The following is a 19,743-nucleotide window of genomic DNA, read 5'->3' on the forward strand; positions in this document are numbered from 1 at the left end:
TATAATTAACCCTCATATAATAGATACTAATTCAGAAATCAGTAGTTAGCCTGGCTTTTAAAACTTCCCAAGATTAATGTACTGTTTGTCTTTTCATTGTAAATGTTTTTAATCAGTTATTTTAAATTCATTAAGGGACTCATGAATAATTAAGCAAACTTCTAAGAAACTTTTTTATCATTATTCTTAAGCATTAGATTAGTATCCCGGTGTATTAATAAAAACATAGAAGGAGACATGAGATTGAAGAGGAAATGTAGGTTCCTAGATTCTTAAACAATTTAGTTGAAAGTTTTCCAAATTTCAACCTACAATCATATATTGTAAAGCTGTATTTTTTTTATAATTTCCTCAGAGTATCATTGTATCATGTATCATTGTAAATTTTCTTTCCCAAAATGTTGTTATACTTTTTCTCATACCAATGTTGTATGAAATATATCTCAAACAATAAATTTTTCCATTAAAGAATTAATATAGTGCTTTAAGTGTTAACTTTAATACTTCAGTTTTAATATTTTTTAAATATAGAGAAGGGACTGACAGACTAATTATATGATGTGATTAAAGAAAGAAATTATGTGGGGAGGATAAAAAATAGGTTTATCTAAATACTTTTAATGTAGGTAGAAAACAAGATTCTTCTTAAGATGCTGTTAAAGTGAGTTTATTGCTTATCCCAAAGATTTGACCTTATAAATTGACTTATTCTTCTCCAAGGCACTTGAGAGAAAAGACAACGATAGCAGTTACATCTAGAGGCTATTATGGATTGGAGGATGAAAAGGGAACTGCATGTACTTCAACAAGGCGTCGGTCAACACCTCGAAGTTTGGCAGGCTTGACAAGTGGAGTTTTTGAATCTATAATGGTTCAAGTTTTGAGACAGGAAGAACAGCTGAGAGCAAAAGAAGAAAAAAGGTAAATGTTAAAAAAAAAATGAGTTACATGATGTTCAGATTTCCAGGCATTACTTTTCAAAGAGTAGGTTGCATAACTTTTCTGTACCCATATCCAATTCCTGGGTCCTTTTATATAGTACTCCAAAATGCAATATCACCAGAGTATAAATTCATAATGAAATAGCACAGTGAAATTTGTTTAAAAATATATAAAACAAATTACCTTGAAGCTTATAAAAAATAATTTCTATAAAAGATTTCATAATACTTTCTAGATTTCTCTTACTATCTCAAAGGAATTTTAGATTAGATGAATTTTATGTAGATTTGTAGTTTTAGAATAGAATCACAGACCTTTAAAATTAGGAGAAACTTCAGAAATTATGTAGTTCAAGAATAACATATAAATTGACCTCTACCAGTTCTTCCACTGATATACATTTCCTGATTAACTGAGCTTATTTTGGATTTATCAGGAAAATGTGTTATGCTCAATTAGTGGTACCTTCTAGGTACTGGGAGCATAGAGTGATGGCACTTATATTACATTTTATTTACAACAAAAGGAAATTAGGGCCTAGAGAGGTAAGTGAAACTCAAGTTAACTGTAGTAGGAGTGATTGCTGATAGAATAGGGTCTTGCTAATGCTAGTCCAAAGGCAATTTATAATATATTGCTACTTTTTTTTTTTTCTTTTGGTGGAGCTTGGGATTGGAACCAGGGCCTCATGCATGCCAGGCAGCTCTTTATCACTAAGCCACATCCCCAGCCCCATTAGAAATTTTGCTTTTCTTAATAAGTATAATTTGCTTTGATATTTGTAGAATTAAAACTCATCCTTGAAACTTTCTGTTCATGCTTTTATAGCAGTTTTAAATTTTGGAACCCTCTGTGAAATACTTTTTTTCCTGTGTAGAGCCCCATAGAACTTTCCTGCTGTAGGACAGGAGAGCAAATGGAAAGGGATAAAAATCTAACAGTAGTATATGATAGATTGACTGGGTAGAATTAGGGAAAAAAAGAAGGCTTATAAGAAGTCTGTAGTAATCTTGACCTTCACTACTGGTTACTGGAAACAGGGAGAAATCAGGTTGTTCTGGGAACAGTTAACAGGATTTGGGTACCTTCCTTGATATAGGGAGAACAAAGGAAGAGACAAGAAATGACTCTAAAAGTATTAATAATAATAATAGTAACAAGAAGATAAAATAACGGTTAGCATTTATTAAGCATGACTACTGGACCAAATTAGCTCTAAACACTTACATGTATTCAACATTTATCCTGAGTCACACAGAGATAAGTAACTTGCCCAAGGTCAGGCAGTTTTTGAATGGTGAATTTAAGATTGGAACCCTCTATTCTAGCTCTAAATCTTGTGCTCCTAAGCAGCTTTCCTTAAGATTTGTTAAAAAAAAAAAGGGGTGGGGTGGGGTGGGGTAAAGGGGTGGAAGACAGTAAAGAAAATTAAAAATCTTGAAAATGTGAGTCCAGTGTAGAAAAAGAACAGTGAACATATTTTGAATAAGTGTTTTGAAGTGATTATGGAAATATTTAAGCATCCTTGTAGGAATGGCTAGTAGGAAACAAGAAATTTAACTAAGTCTTCTTCCTTTCTCCAGTCTTTAATATATTTATATGTGCCTTGACACCAAATAAGCATGGGAGAATAAACCATGGGAGAAAAGTCGTTCATTAATGTCTTAACAACTATGATAATTTAGTGGATTAATATGAATTGAGCTATCTTTTCAGGTATAGGGTTAATGTCTTTATTTTTAATTGTAGAATATTTTAAACATAAAGCAAAGAGTAAATAAGATTACAGTGAAACTCTATGGACCCACAACCCAGCAGTTTTAAAAGAAATTAAGCACAGGTATAAGCAAAGTTCCCTATACTTTTCTTATACCCTAGAAGAAACCATTATCCTGAATTTTTATTATTCCTGTGCATTTTATTATTGAATTGTAAAAATTCTTTATATATTCTGGATACAAGTCTTTTGCCAGATGTATATGTCGTATAAATATTTTCTCCTGTCCATGACCTGCCTGCCTTTTTATTTTCAGTGTTTTTCTAGAGCAAAAAGTTTTTACTTTTGAATTTAATTTATCTCTTTGAAAATGCAACAACCAACCATTGAACTTTATAGGATTTTTGTTGTTTAAATATGTTGGCAAAGACTAGGGTTGTAGCTCAGTGGTAGAGCGTGTGCCTAGCATGTGTGAGACACTGTGTTCAATTCTCAGCACTTCACGTAAATAAATAAATAAAGTAAAGGTTCTTTCACAACTAAAAAATAAATAATTATGCTGCTGAAAGTATATTTAGGATATTAAAATTTGGTGAAAGACAGATTTTTAAATTTTTTCACAGACATATGCTTAATGCCTTATTAGTTGGTGTAATTTTCTTCTTATAAATCACATTTGGGGGAATATAAAATATATACTGAAAACAGAGTGCTGAAAAATATGGGAAAAAGCTGAGACCCAGAATGATAAAATGATTGTTCTTGTTTGTTATTGTTGTGAACTTAAGTCTTAGGAATGATATTTTATAATATCAGTGTTTTTTCTATATTTGTACTGTCTTTAACCTAGGGGAAAAAACAGATATTTACCATTTGTGGGGTTTTTGTGTGTGTGTATGTGATTTTTATAAGAAATTTTAGCTTACCTAGCCAGACATGTAATCCCAGTGATACTGTAGGCTGAGGCAGGAGGATACCAAGTTCAAGGCCAATAGCAAGGCCCTAAGCAACCTAGTGAGACCCTGTCTCAAAATAAAAACACAAAAGGGCTGGGGATGTGGCTCAGTGGTTAAGCATCACTGTGTTCAATCCCTGGTACTCCCGCCCCCCAAAAATTAAATTTTAGCTTACTTAAAGTTATAAAAAATCCTTTTTTTGTGGGGAGTGTTACCAGGGATTGAACCCTGTTAACAGGGTTCATTTAACCACTGAACCAGACCCCCAATCCTTTTTAATATTTTGTTTAGAGACAGTGTCTCCTTGAGTTGCTTAGGACCTTACTAAATTTCTGAGGCTGGTTTTGAACTTGTGATTTTCCTGTATCAGTCTCCGGAGCTGGTGGGATTTCAGGCATGTGCCACCATACCCAGCTAAAAATCGTTTTTAACCAGACATTTCTAAGTTTTGTTTTTTATGGTTATGTCTGTTATCTGTTTGAAGTTAATTTTTGTGTGCAAAATTCAGTTCATCAGTTTTTAAAATATTTTGTGCTTTTTGTGACCTACATAGGATTTTTTGGTTAACCAAGGTTATGAAAATTTTTCCCCCACCATAAATTTCTAAATTTCAGTTTTTATGGTTCTATCTATTATCTATTTGAAATTAATTTGTGTATGATGTGTGAGGTTAGGGTAAAGTTTATTTTTCCCCCCAGAGATATTCAGTATCATTTATTTGGGGCGGGGGGGAGACTCACTACTGATTTACCTTTGCATTTTTGTTGAAAATCAATTTATATATATGAATCTTTTATAGGTATTTCTTTATGTTAATAATATTTTTATATGATTATTGTAGCCTTATAGTAAGCTTTGAAATTAGTTATATGAGTCTTCATTTTTTTGCCCCAAATTTGGTCATATTAAGATCTTCACATTTCCATGTACTTTTAGAATCATATTGTGAATTTACACAGGAAAAAGAAATAAGCCTTAGGAACTTTCAGTTAGAATATATGGATACTTGTTAATTTCTAGGTAATTGTTTACTTTTCCTCAGCAGTATTTTATAGTTTTCAGTGAAACAGTTTTTGCATATTTTGTTAACTTTTCCCTTATATTTTTCATGTTTTTGATGCAATTGTAAATCACTTTAAAATTTAATTTGCAATTATTTATTGGTAATATATACAGAAATACAATTTTTAGTGTCGTGACCGTTTGTTTTTTCTCTCAATCTGTCAGATTTTGCTCCATGTAATTTGAAATTCTATTAGATACAGACATACTTGTGATTTTGTGTTTTTGTTTAATGGATTGAGTGTTTTGGACCTTTTTACTTAAATATTTCATTTTATATCCATTATTGGCTTATTAATGATAGGTCAGTTTTGAATTTCTTAAGTAATTTGAGGTATTACAGGATATGTTTTAATGTATTACAAACATCTGCTTCAAATAATGATTGAACACTTTACAGTATGCTTTTATTTACAATTTCCCATCCACCATGCTGCTCTTGTCATACATTTTCTTTGTATATGTGTTACAAACCTCCAGTACAGTTACTGTGTATGCTCTTTAACAGCTGGTTATTTTTTGAAGAAATTTAAGAATGAAGAGAAAAAGCATTTTATATGTATTCATACATTTACCCTTTCCAATAGTCTGCCTTCTTTTGTATTGATCTGATACCATTTTGTGTCATTTTTCTGCTGCCTAAAGAATTTCTGTAATTCCAGTGGTTTGGGAGGCTGAAGCAGGAAGATCAAAAGTGCAAAGCCAATCTTAGCAACTTAGTAAGGCCCTAAGCAACTCAGTGAGACCTTGTCTCTAAATAAAATATTAAAAGGGCTGGGGATATGGCTCAGTAGTTAAGTGCCCCTGGGTTCCAAAAAGAAAAAAAGAATTTTCTTTTAATATTTCCTGTGATATGGTTCTACCAAAAATGAATTCTAGATTTAGAGAATTTTTTTCCTTGTCTAAAAGTTTTTATTTTGCCTTATGTTTTGAAGGATTGAAAACACACATACAGGTACACTCACATATATTTATGACTCTATATTGACAAATTGTTTTCAGCATTTGAAACATGACATATTTTAACATGCAGTGTTTTAGAAAAGTCTGCTGATGCTTCTTATCTTTGTTCCTCTATATTTAATGTAGATCTTGTTTCTCTAAGTGCTTTTAAGACTTTCTCTTTATTACTATTTTTTAGCTATTTATGCTGTGTACTTGGTATGGGATTATGTGTGTACATGTATCTTGCTTGAAATTCAGTTTATTTCTCTGACCCGTAGGTTTTTTAGTTTTCCTCTTTGAGTTAAATTTCAATATTAATGATCTTTTGCAGTGTTCATTCCAGTGATTTTTAAATTTCATATATATTTTTCATCTCTAGAAGTTATATTTAATTTTATATGTATATGTATGTGTGTGTATCTTCATTTCTTTTATCATATGTTCATTTTATTTAATGTTCTTTTCTATTAACTCCATCATCTTTGTCATTTCTAGGTCTTTCAACTGACTGACATTTCTTCTGGTCTTAATTATATTTTTATGCTTCATGGCATGTCCAATAATTTTTATTAGAAATTAGACATTGTGAATGTTTCTTTGTTTGGTATCTGTTTTTTTTGTTTTTGTTTTTTTTAACTCCGTTTATAGAAGGTGGGCTTTTTTCTTTCAGGCAGTTAAGTTTCTTGCGGATTGGTTTGATAATCCTTTGAAGTCCAGGTTTTAAGCTGTTCCAGAGTGAGTCTAGAATATAGCTTTTACTCTAGTTCATCCTTACTATGGCATGATTCTTCTGAGATCTCCACTAAGTTTCCTAAGTGATGATTGGTCATTTTTGCCAAACTTTGTAGGGTTTTATTCTATTCGTAGGCTAATACTCAGCAGAGTCTCAAGAGGACCCTTATATAGATTTATGAAGCTCTTTTTCTGTATGTCTTTCTTCTTTTTGGAATTATCTTACAACTTCTAGGTGCTTCATCCTTCCTGAATGCTAATCTCCATCCCTGGAACTCAACTCCACTGGACTCTCTATTCTTTTCCATGAATTTGTAGTCTGAAAAATACCTTTAGTCAGAAAACTGGACTATTATAGTGGCTGCCTCATTTATTTTACTTATCTTAATGATCACAGTTCTGCTCTATTTGTTCCAATGTCTGAAAACATTTGGTTTATATATTTTGTTCAGTTTGTGGTTGTTTACAGTTAAAGGGTAAGTGTGATCCAGTTATTTCATCATGGTCATTTCCATGCATGAAAATGATCATTTCCATGCATTTTTTTATGTTTTGACTACATATGTATATTCACAGATAACATAAACATTGCTTGCATGTCTTTAATTTTTGTATATAAATGGCAACTGTGTTTTCATTCAACATTTATGTATGTGAGCTTCATCCGTATTAAACTATTTCATTTATTGCAAGTGTTGTTATAATAGTATTACATTATGTGACTGTATCACTGTGTATCCATTTACCAGATGAGATGGACACTTTGGATTATTTCTAGTATTTTGTTATTATAGAATGCTACAATGTGTATCACTTAAGAATGGATATAGAGATAGCTACACAATATGTCTGTTCGAGTATATGTGTGTCATACTGGTAATCATATGGTTATGACATCTTCTTTAATGTTTTATGGTATGTTGCCAAAATAATGTGATCTTAGAGTTGTGAGGAAGTTGTATTGGTAATGTAGTTATCATCACATGTGTTTTGTATAAAATGTTCAATAAATTATAGCGTTAAACTGTCTTATAATGCATCCTTGACTTGAAGAGTAAATATAGCTACTCTTTTTCTCAAAAATATATGAATCATTGAACTTTTTAACTCCAGTTACTCATAGGCGCCATTGTTGTCTAGTTCCATCTGATTCTTAACTGCCTAAATGTTGCCACATTTCATTTTTTTGTCCTAGGGTCTCCTTTCCCCACGGAGACATGTCTTTTGCCCAAATTTTTCCTTTAATTAAGTTTCTGACCTAGTTGCCTGTCTTCTCTGGATGGGATATTAGTATCTCACATCTGTCAGAAAACATGTATTCAATTTAGAATAATTCAAGGTTTATTTTTAAAGGAGTTGAAATATAGCAGAACATTAAGTGATGAGGCTAACCAAGATAAACAGAGGGAATAGTTACTGCTACCCAGGAGAGAGAAACAAAGACTTGTTTTGAGAGGATACCTTCTATTGAAGGACACAGCCCAAGGCAGCCTCACAGAGAGGAAACCCAGGAATAAATATTTCACCTTACTTTTTCTGCCTGACTCTGATTACCTGCCAGGGCTTTCCATTGACTGAACTCAAGGAAAGCCAGAGGATGAGGTTGCCTATTGAGACAGAAAAATTTATACAGTGAAGGGGATGGAGAGTAGATCTGGAGGCAAACAAAAGATATGTAGTACAGATATGTTCTTCAAATTTATCATATCTAAAATTAACTGTGAATAGGGTTTTCCTCTAAGACTACTGCAGTGCTTCCTGTCTTGGTCAATAGCACCACCATCAGTGAATTGTGCAAGTTAGAAAACTGGTATTCATTCTTGACATATTCCTCTCCCTCATATGCTTATCAAATCTATCCTCAACTCTGGACAGTTTTATTTCTTTTATCTCTTTTCAATATGCATGCTTCTCTTTGTCTTCTCTGTTTTCATCTATTTCCTTCCTCTCTCACTTAGATGTCTGTGATCTTCACTTAATTGGTTTAACAGTGTTCATGCTTGCCTCATTCCAGTCTTATTTTCCACATTAAAACTAGAGTAAACTTTTTGAAATGCAAATGTGATCTTCCACTCACCTATTAATGTAGCATCTCCTTAAAACAAAGTAAACCATACAGAAACTTTAATGCCTTAATTTAGTTTATAAGATCTTACTTTCACATTTTTTTAAGAGAAAGAGAGAGAGAGAGAATTTTTTAATATTTTTATTTTTTAGTTATTGGCGGACACAGCATCTTTGTATGTGGTGCTGAGGATCGAACCCGGGCCACATGCATGCCAGGCGAGCGCGCTACCGCTTGAGCCACATCCCCAGCCCTTACTTTCACATTTTGATCTCTCTCTATCTCTCTAATCTTGCCTTATGTCATTCTGTCCTTCATTCTTGCCATAGTGGTCTTCTTTCCCTCTCTTCAATGCCAAGAAAGTGTTCTAGATTTTATATGCATCCAAATTTGGAGTTCACATAAAAGTGCATATAAAATATAAAAGTACATATAAAATAGAAAACTGTCATTTTCTTTTAACCAGTATGTTCTAATTTTTCTAAAATGAGCATGCTTTTCTTCTGTAATTGAAAATGTAATCTTAAAAATCTTAAAACTTGTATATTAAAATTTGTATATGCAATTTAGTAAATGTCTTTTGAGCTTATCCCAAGATTTCTCTTTTGACTTCAGAAGAATCTGACATCTAGGCAGTAACTTGTGGTCTGATATATGGGAATGCTAGGCAAAGCCTCCCTGCATATATTATTTATAATTACCCTGTATTTTGTTGTGGCACCTAAATTTCTATTAACCTATCAATTCTAGCAATCTCAAGTCAGAGACTAGCTGAGAATGTAGATGTACATTTGGATCTGAAAAGAAATTTTGAAATCATATTGGAAAATTGGGAGAGTGCCAAAGATCTTAAAATTACTACAGTTGTGCTTTAGACTTAGCTTTTTTTTTTTTTTAAATTAAACTCTTTGGCATAAGAAGTGAGAGAATAAGTTTTCCTTTTGCTAAATAGGTTAAAACCCCTTAAAAATTTAAGATCAAGATAGCAAGCTGATTGATTCATTCTGTTGTCATATATAATAAATTAAAATTTTTAAAAAACAAGCATGTAGAATAAATTAGAGCTAGAATTTTTTTAAAATGAAAAAAAAGCAAGCTGAGTAATTTTCTTACAGATTTAAAAATTTTAATATAGCACTTTAATTTCCTTATGGTCTATTGACAATTCTATTTATTTATTTATCTTTATTTTTGTCTCAGATAATTCTTTAATTCCCCCACTGATATTTTACAAGTGGAAGGAACTCCATAAATATCAGGGCATCTATTAATCTTTAGCTGATTATCTGAGCATGCACTAACCCAAAAGTAAATTATTTTAAAAAAATCTTTGAAGTTCAACAGTTTAGTCTAATGGATAAATTTATAGAAACATATGATCATCAAAATTGAGCCAACAGAATATAGAAAACTTAAACACCAATAGCAAGCAGTGAGACCAAAGAAGTAATAAAAAAGCCTTCCAACAATAACAACAACAAAAAGCCCAGGACCAAATGGATTCCCAGCTGAAGTCTACCAGACCTTTAAAGAAGAACTAATGCCAGTGCTTCTCAAATTATTCCATGAAGTTGAAAGGTGTAGAACAGTTCCAGATTAATTCTGTGAAGCCTGATACCAAAATCAGATATAGACACTGCAAGAAAAGAAAATAGACCAATGAACATAGATTTTAAAATCCTTACTAAAATATTAGCAAACCATATTCAATAACACATTAAGATTATACCTCATTATAGTGTTGATTTCGTTCCAAGGATGCACAGGTGGTTCAACATATGCGAATCAATAAATGTAGTTCACCACACAAACAGAATCACTGGAAAAAATCACACAGTCATCTCAACGAGTACATAAAAAGCTTTTAACAATATTCAGCACCCATTCATGATAGAAACACTGAAGAAAACTAATGATAGAAGGAGCTTACCTCAATGTCATAACAGCTATATGCAACAAACTGAAAACAAACTCAATGGGAAAAATTGACTACATTTCCTCTCACATTAAGAATAAAACAAGGATATCCACTTTTACCACATTTACTGAATATAATGCTTGAAATTTACCAGAGCAAGAAAAGGAAATAACAGTGATACAAATAGGAAAAGAAGTTAAATTATTGTTGGCAGATGATGATTCTATACTTAGAAGATACAAAACTCTCCACCAAAAGACTTCTAGAACTAATAAACAAATTCAGCAAAGTAGCAGGATACAAAATCAACATTCAAAAATCAGTGGCTTTCCTATGCAACAGTAATTGATCCACTGAAAAAGACATTTAGGAGGAAAAAAATTCATATACCTCAAGCAAAAATAGGAATAAAATTAACCAAGGAGGTGAAAACCCTCTACAATGAAAATTACAGAACACTGAAGAAAGAAAACAAAGATAGAAAATGGAAAGACTTCCCATGCTCTTGGGTAGGCAGTATTAGTATTTTCAAAATGGTCATATGACCAAATGCGTTATGAAGATTCAGAACAATCTCCATCAAAATAACCAATAGCATTCTTCACAAAACTAGAAAAAACAGTCCAAAAATTTATATGGAAGAATAAAAGACCCAAAACAGTCAATGCAGTTCTAAGAGTAAGTCACCAATGCAGGAATCATCACAATACTTGATTTCAAATTATCCTACTCAGAGCTTCAGTAACAAAAACATAGTACTAGCATAAAAACAGACATATAGACGGATGGAATAGAAAGGAAGATAGACTCACAAAGATACAGTCATTTGATCCTTGATAAAAGCTCCAAAGCCCTACGCTGGAGAAAAGACAGTCTTTTTAACAGAGAAGTGCCAGAAATATTGGTTATACATTTATAGAAGAATGAAACTAAATCATTCTCTTACCCCCTGCACAGAAGACAGCTCAAAATGGATCAAAGACCTAGGAATTAGTCCAGAAACTTGCAACTCTTAGAAGAAAACATAAGGTCAACACTCCAACATATATAGGTTCAGGCAATGACTTCCTTAGTAGGATCTCTAAAACTGAGAAAATAATACCAAAAATTAACAAATGGTATGGCATCAAGTTAAAAAGCTTATGCACAGAAAGGAAACAAAAGCATGAAGAGAGAATCTAGAGAATAAGAGAAAGTCCTTGCCAGCTACTTTTCCAACAGATGATTCATATCAAGAATATATAAAGAACTCAAAAACCTCCATCAAAAGCAACAAAAACAAATAACCAAATCAATAAATGAGCTAAACAGACACTTCTCAAATATGTGAAAAAGTCTTCAACATCTTTAGCAGTCAAGGAAATGCAAATCAAAACTACACAGATTTCATGTCATTCAGAATGGGAGTCATCAAAAATACAAATAATAAATGTTGGCAAGAATATGGGGGGCAAAACACATACACACTGTGGTGGGACTGTAAATTAGTACAACCTCTATGGAAATATGTATATCTACAATGGAATTTTACTCAGCCTTAAAAAAGAACAAAATTATGTCCCCTGCAGGAAAATAGATGGAACTTTAGAGTATTGTGTTAAGCAAAATAAGCCAGACTGAGAAAGTCAGGGGTTGTATGTTTTCTCCCATATGGGAAGCTAGGGAGAAAAAAGGAGGGGAGTTTTCTCATGAAAATAGTTGGGTGATCAGTAGAGTAGAGGAAAGGGACCAAAGGGAAGGAGGAGGGGAAGGAAAGAAGAGGTAATAAGGAATTTTTAACTAGAAACTTCTTGACCAAATTTTAGGTGTGTATGACTGTGTCACAGCAAAGCCCACTATTGCACAAATTGTAATGAACCAATAAAAAAATCTTAAAATATTGGATATATTCACTATTAATTTTTATAAAACTGGATAATCAGAAATTTTGTGTATTTTGTAATACTCTATTTTACGTTTATATGAACTTACTGATACTTTATTCATTTGGAAATCACTGGTGTTAAGACAATAAGTGACATATATTTTTGGAAAATAAAAGCTAGCTATAATTAAGTGATTTATTTCCAGAACCTGTATAACACAATAATAACAGTGACTTAATGAAATAGACATTTGTGTTTTGTGCCCGCTCAGCACTTTGGATAGCTTTCATACCTTTTGGTGATTTCCCTTATTACAAATCCTGACACCACAAAAGAGATGCCAAACCTTTATATTTTCATACCCACTCACAGCTAAAGTAGAAGCACATAACCAGACAAATACTTCTTACTTGGAAGTACATAGAAGCAATCAGGTGGCAATAATGGGCAAGAGAGTTTGTCTTTTGATGAAGATGAAGGTAGAAGAAGCTTGTGGTTGTCCTAGGTTCTTAGTATCAGAGGTACTAAATAGTATTGGCCATCTAATTTTTTCTGGAGAAGTTCCTGAGTATGATTGAGATTTTTTTGTCTTCACGTCTTGTAAATTTGTTTCTCTAACCCTTAACAGAGCTTCTATAAGTTCCTTAATAATCTTTAAATTCCTTTTCTGTTTTAACTAGAAACCTCTTCATGACAAACTTGACATGAATGGTTGATTTGCCTAAAATATAACAGTACGTATAACGCATTTTAGAAAACATAAATGTCTTACTTTCATTTTTTATGCCACCAATTTGCTTGCATTGTATTGTTTCCTCAATTAATGGATTATTGTGGATTTTGTTTTTCTAGATTATACTCTCTTATGTGGTCCATAGTTTTTCACTTTTTTGTATCCTCATACATGGTAAATGGTCAATAAAAGTTTATAAAACTGATAGAAGACTTTAAAACAATTTTTTCCCCAAAGCTGTTCACCCATTAGCAGTGTGCCTGCCAAGTTATGTGTGACCAAAATAACCTAATCACACTTTCTCTTATTATTTTACATAGTAATGGGTAAATGCTCTCCAAGCAGGAGCACCAGGATGGTGCTTCTCATTTTTTGAGAGCTCATTTCCTCTGTATATTGTGTACTAGACAAATGAATCTTAATTTTATAATAATCTAGTCTCTAGATACTAAAGAGGCTGCAATGTATAACAAAAGTAGGCTAGTAAACTAACACTTCTTTTTTTTACACTTTGTGTTAAAATTCATTTGAAATCTGTCTTCTAAAAAGGACTTTTGGAAGTGAAATTATTACATCCCCATGCTGTTGAGGATCAGGAGCGATTCCATATGCCTATTTCCAAAGGGCTGTTCTGCCTTGCTGGTCTATACCAGTCATATACTTTCTTTTTCCTTCTCACACCTCTTTACTACCTGTAATCTAAGGCTAGATTCCATCTTTCTTCCTTGAAAGGTACAGTTTATGAGACACAGCAGTGTGAGTAGCAGACCTTACATAACTTTAGACAGTGCACATAGATGCCAGCATCACAATTCAACTGTGTCATGGTCCTTCCAGGCACCTAACAGAATGTGTATTTATATCATTGATTAATAGTCTTCATTTTCCAAGAATAAGCCAGTTGGTACTAAACCTTGGCCTACAGGCAAACTCTGTGTATTTCTAGCTCTTACACTGACCTTCTATGAAAGTCTGTGAATTTATTTTCTCACTCTTCTTTATGTTCTTCGTGTATCTATCACATGATTAGTTTCTGAAATTACCAGGTCACTAATCTGTAATGCTTAAAGGTTGCTTATTACTGCTTTAGGCAAAAACAAGTCCATTAAAGTTTTCTTTTGCTCCAACTTGCCCTGACTTTTTCTTCCCCAATAATTAGTTACTTTTTCACTTTTGCAGAAAGATATTGATATCAATCATTGTGCATTGCCTTTAGAAGCTTAAGATGATTTTTTATTATCCTTTTCCCTATTTACTGTTGACTCTTTGTATCTTTTCTAGTATTTGGTATTCCTTAATAGGTTGAGCATCCCTGATTCAAAAATCAAAATGCTCTGACATGATACCACAAAAGGAAAATTCCACATCTGGTGGAATTTGCTGAGGCAGGAGGATGGAAAGCTCAAGGTCAGCCTGGTCAACTTAGTGAGACCCTGTCTCAAAATAAAAATGAAAAGGGATGGTGATGTATGTCAGTAGTAGAGTTTGTCTGGCACGTATGAGGCCCTGGGTTTAAAGAAAAAAAATTACCTTTAATCTATGTGTATAAGGTATAATGAAACATAAATGAATTTCATGTTTAGAGTTGGATTGCATCCCTAAGATCTCTCTCAGGTATGCAAATGTTCCAGAATCAAAAATACTTCCTGTCTCAAGCATTTCTGATGTGGACACTTGACTTGTACCAATGAAATTTCTACGATTCTCTATATAAAGCAGAGAGAAACTCTGTTTCATGGGAAGATGTACATTATCTGTAGTTCTAACCTAAACAAGAACTTTAAATCACTTGACTAATATTCTTTCATTTTTTAAAAAACATTTATTTTTTAGGTGTCGATGGACACAACACAATGCCTTTATTTTTATGTGGTGTTGAGGATCGAACCCGGATCCTGCCCGTGCTAGGGGAGCGCTCTACCGCTGAGCCACAATCCAAACCCCAATTCTATAGGAAAGTGTTCTACCACTGAGCTACAACCCCAGCCCATTATTCCATTTTTTAAAAAATCTCAGACACTACAGTTTTTACCTCTAAAAGTTCAATTTGGGTGTTTTTCTAAATATCTTCTAAGTGAACTTTTTGGCCTTACAAAATACTACTTTAATCAAACAAATTAATGAGCAAACAAATTAATACTACTTTAATTTATTTGCTAATTCTGACATCTGGGTCAGTTCTGACTGTTTTTTTCTCATTGAGAGTCATGTATTGCTGCTTTCTTATATGCCTGATAGTTTGATTTAGATAATCAAATATTATAAATTTTAACCTTTCTGAGTGCTGGATATTTTGGAAGTCCTGTAAGTCTTCATGGATTTTTCTCTGGAATGCAGTTGTTACTTGGAAACAGTTTAATAATTTGGGGTCTTTTATAATTTGTTACTTGTGTTCAGAGCAATTCTTTTTATTTTTTAATATTTATTTTTTAGTTGTAGTTGGACACAATACCTTTATTTTATTTATTTATATGTGGTGCTGAGGATCGAACCCAGGGCCTTGCATGTGCTAGGCAAGCGCTCTACCACTGAGCCACAACCCCAGCCCCACAGCAATTCTTAGTCTAAATCTAATTATTCTCTACTAACAAGGCACAGCCATCCTGAATATTCTACCCAACCTCTTTGACTTGTGAGTCTAGTTTTCTGGTATAGCTTGTGCAAACAGGCACTATGTTCTCCAATATTTTGTATGTTTTTCCCTCACCTTGCTTTGGATATATATTCATTCATTCATATTCTCTCTCTCTCTCTCTCTCTCTCTCTCTCTCTCTCTCTCTCTCTGTCTCTCTGTCTCTTTCTCTCTGTCTCTTTACATGCATGCACTGATCAGTACTCTGGATACTCCAGAGGTACAGACCCCTTTTGCCCTTTTGCATCTCTACTTTCTCTTTAGTATTAGACTGTTTTGGTTTCTCTGGACTCTTGGCTTCTCAATTCAGAGGGTCTATGGGGCTTTGCCTGGTTGCCCTCTCGTTCTCCTTCATGGCCTGGAAACTCTATTAGGGCAATGTTAGACTGGGGCAGTTGAAAGACTCACCTTGTCTATTTCTCATCTCTCAGAAATCACTATCCTTTATTTAATGCTTTTGTTCTTGTTTAGTTGTTATTGTTTTCTTAGGTCATTTTTATCAATTTTATTGATTGGTGTTTTAGTCAGCTTTGTGTCATTGATGTTTAGGTTCTTGAAAAACAGTTTTTGTGTATTTTGCCTGGCTTTTTGTTTTTACTTTTTTGTTGTTGTTTTGGGGTTTTGTTGTTTTGTTTCAAGAGAGAACAAATTTGATTTGATCTTGGGTAGAAGCAGAAGACACTGTAGAAGTTATTTTGTTGTATTTGGGAATTTTTTGTATTTTTTTTAGATATACATGACAGCAGGATATATTTTGACATTAGACAGTATGATGTATTTTGACATTATACATGGAGTATAGATTATTCTAATTAGAATCTCATTCTTGAAGTAGAACATGATGTGGAGCCACTGGTCATGGCTCAATATATGAATATAGGAAAGTTATATCCAATGCATTCTACTGTCTTTCCTATTTCCATCCCCACTTCCCTTCATTCTCCTTTGTCTAATCCAATGAACTTCTGTTGTTTCTGCTCCCTACTGCATCCCCATATCTGAGAGAACATTTAGCCTTTGTTTTTGGGGGATTGGTTTATTTCATTTAGCATAATAGTCTCCAGTTCTAACCATTTACTGGCAAATGCCATAATTTCATTCATTTTTATGGCTGAGTAATACTCCATTGTGTATATACACCACATTTTCTTTATTCATTCATCTGTTGAAGAGCATCTAGGTTGGTTCCATGGCTTAGCTATTGTGAATTGAGCAGCTATAAACATTGATGTGGCTGTGTCACTGTAGTATGCTGATTTTAAGTCCTTTGGGTATATAGCAAAGTGCCAATGTCTTGGCTGGGCACAAGATCACGAGCCACCACACACCTTGTAGATTCAAACAGCAATTCTTTATTCCGGAACTCACACCGGCCTCTACACACACGTTCTGGGGAAATCCAGTTCTGCCCGCCCAATTCACCTACTCCACGAGGCTTTTTTTCCAATATCCCATTTGAATCTCACGAGAACTCCACGGGAACAAGCAGCAGGAACACCCTAATCCCGGCAGCAATAATCTTCAACCTCCAATTTCCCTAAAACCCCTATTGTCTTAAACCGGGAACGCCCTAAACCCAAGGACGGGATACTTCCTCAAACCTGATCAGCTCTAAACCCGGATCCGCCTTGGTCCTTGAGCAAGATCACCTTACATGCACTGTCAACAGCGAAATCCATTTAACATGGGGTACGCTGGCAAGGAAATTTTGATGCGTCATTCCTACTTGGCAATGGCCCTCAGCAGCAAAGAGTAGGATAACCGGAGCAAAGCGTGGTTCCATTCCAAGTTTTCTCAGGAATCTCCATACTGCTTTTCAGAGTGGTTGCACCGGTTTGCAGTCCCACCAGCAATTCAATGTATGAGTGTGCATTTTGGAAATAAATGTTTTTAAATTACCCTGACCCATGAATGATACTTTAGCTGATTATACAATTCTAGTTTGATAATGATATTAACACAGCATTTAAAGATACTCTTCTAATGTTTCTGATTTATTTTGATGCTATTGGTAGTCTCTCAGTTTTGTCTGTAATGTGTGGTATATAATTTGTCTATTATTCCTCTCGGGCTTATAAGATTTTCTTTTTGTCTGATGTTTTATTATCATGGGGCCCAAATGTGACTTTTTTTTTTTTTGATACAGGCATTGATCTCAGGGGCACTTAATCATGGAACCACATCCCCAGCCCTTTTTTGTATTTTATTTAGAGACAGAGTCTCACTGAGTTGCTTAGCACCTTGCTTTTGCTGAGGCTGGCTTTGAACTCGTGATCCTCCTGCCTCACCCTCCCGAGCTGCTGGGATTACAGGTGTGTGCCACTGTGCCTGGCTATGGCATTCTTAATTAACTTATTTTGGGGGACTTCTTGAATCAAGGATTTGTATCCATTAGTTCTGGAAAGTTCTCAGCCATTCTCTCTTCAAATATTGCCATCATCAGTATCCTCCTACCGCTCTTCTTTATTCCTATTTTCTAGTGCTCCAATTGATTGTTAGATTTTAATCTGTTTTGATTTTAATATTTCTTCTTTATGTCCCATATTTTTGACTTTTTTGCACTGAATTTTTGGAAAATTTTTTAACTCAACCTTTTCCTGTGTACATTAGCTACTTAATCATCTAATTGGGTTGTTTTTGTTTTTGTGATTACATTTATTTCTCTGAGTTCTTTTTAGGATCTACCTAGACCATTCTGGTGATTTCTTGATTCATATTTCCCTATTTTTGCTTTTTAAAATATTATTTATATTATGTTTTGTTTCTAATAATTTCATTAACTGAAATTGGAATTTTGCAGTGAAGTCTTGATGACCTCAATTTTTCTATGTTAAGAATATTTTTAATTATGTAATTTTTAATTAGATATAAGATTATTCAGATTTTCATTCTTATATCAATTTTGTTAATTCATGTTTTTCAAAAACATTATCCATTTAAATTGTCTCTTGGGGGGCTGGGGTTGTGGCTCAGTGGTAGAGTGCTTGCCTAGCATGCATGAGGCACTGGGTTTGATCCAGCACCACATTAAAAAATAATAATAATAAAAATAAAATAAAATAAAGATATTGTGTCCATCTACAAATAAAAAAATATTTAAAAAATTGTCTCTTGGCATAAGGTTTTCATAAATATCTTAATAAAATATCTTAATAAAATCTGTATGACCTATTTAAAAAAAACATTTATTTATATTCTGGGGGCAGGTACTGGGGATTGAACCCAGGGGCACTTAACCACTGAACCACATTCCTACCCCTGCTTCTTCTTATTGTATCCTCGTCATTATTTTAAAAGATTACTGCTTTATCTTTTTCTTTTCATTTGTCCTATATTTTTTCTCTTCCCACTACCTTTTGTTATTTTTTCCATGTCCCCATCTCTACTAATTTGAGTATGTCCTTAAGTCTTTTGTTTTAGTAGCTACCCTAGAAATATTCACGTTCATTATTAACTTATGAAAGTCTGAAATCAATATTTTTAGGTCTTCCTGATTAATAGAAGGACCTTGAAATGCTTTCAACTTTAATCATTTCTCATCCATTGGTTTGCTGTTGTAATGTTTTTTAAACTGAACATTTCTATCATTATTGAATGTTGTGTCTATGTAGTTTAACATATATTACAGCTTTTTTTCTCTTCTCCTCTTTGCTCTTTAGTCAGAGATCGTGTCCTTCCCTGGAAATAGATCCTTTAGAATTTCTTACATAAGGGGTCTTTTAGTTACAAATATTAATTTTTTGTCTGAAAATATTTTTATCTTTATTTTTTAAAGATGTTTTTGCTCTGGGGCTGGGGCTGTAGCTCATCGGCAGAGCGCTTGCTTAGCATGCATGAGGCACTGGGTTTGATCCTCAGCACCACGAAAAATAAACAAATAAAATAAAGGCATTCTATCCATTTGCAACTACAAAAAAAATCTAGAAGATTTTTTGCTCTGAATGGAAATTTATCTTGACAGTATTTTCTAATTATATTAAAGGTATTCCATTGTGTGGTAGCTTCCACTATTTGTTATTTAGGAGTTAACTGTAAATCTGTTCTCTTTTTTCTTATAATTTTTAAATTTTTTCTAGAAGTTCTTTTTAGTTTCTCACTCAACACTTCTATTGTAGACACAATTTTCCTTATAGTTCCCTAGTTGAGGACAGGAGGAAGGAACATTGTTTCTAATAA

The 19,743-nt window shown here is 33.3% G+C and overlaps 1 protein-coding gene across 4 annotated transcripts in view; it reads left to right on the forward strand.

The window, feature by feature from the left end:
- The window catches only part of BRD10 (bromodomain containing 10), a 90,235-nt gene that overhangs the window by 21,396 nt on the left and 49,096 nt on the right, over window positions 1–19,743 (forward strand). For 3 of the 4 annotated variants that reach the window (XM_081282046.1, XM_081282047.1, XM_081282049.1), the window contains exon 2: window positions 721–921. The exons of the other annotated variant lie outside the window; for it this stretch is intronic. In XM_081282046.1, coding sequence (XP_081138172.1) covers window positions 721–921 — 201 coding nt within the window. The remainder of the gene's footprint in view (window positions 1–720; window positions 922–19,743) is intronic. 4 annotated transcript variants of the gene reach the window in all.

This window comes from Spermophilus citellus (genome assembly GCF_964194105.1).
Source record: "Spermophilus citellus genome assembly, chromosome: 2".
Lineage (NCBI taxonomy): Eukaryota > Metazoa > Chordata > Mammalia > Rodentia > Sciuridae > Spermophilus > Spermophilus citellus.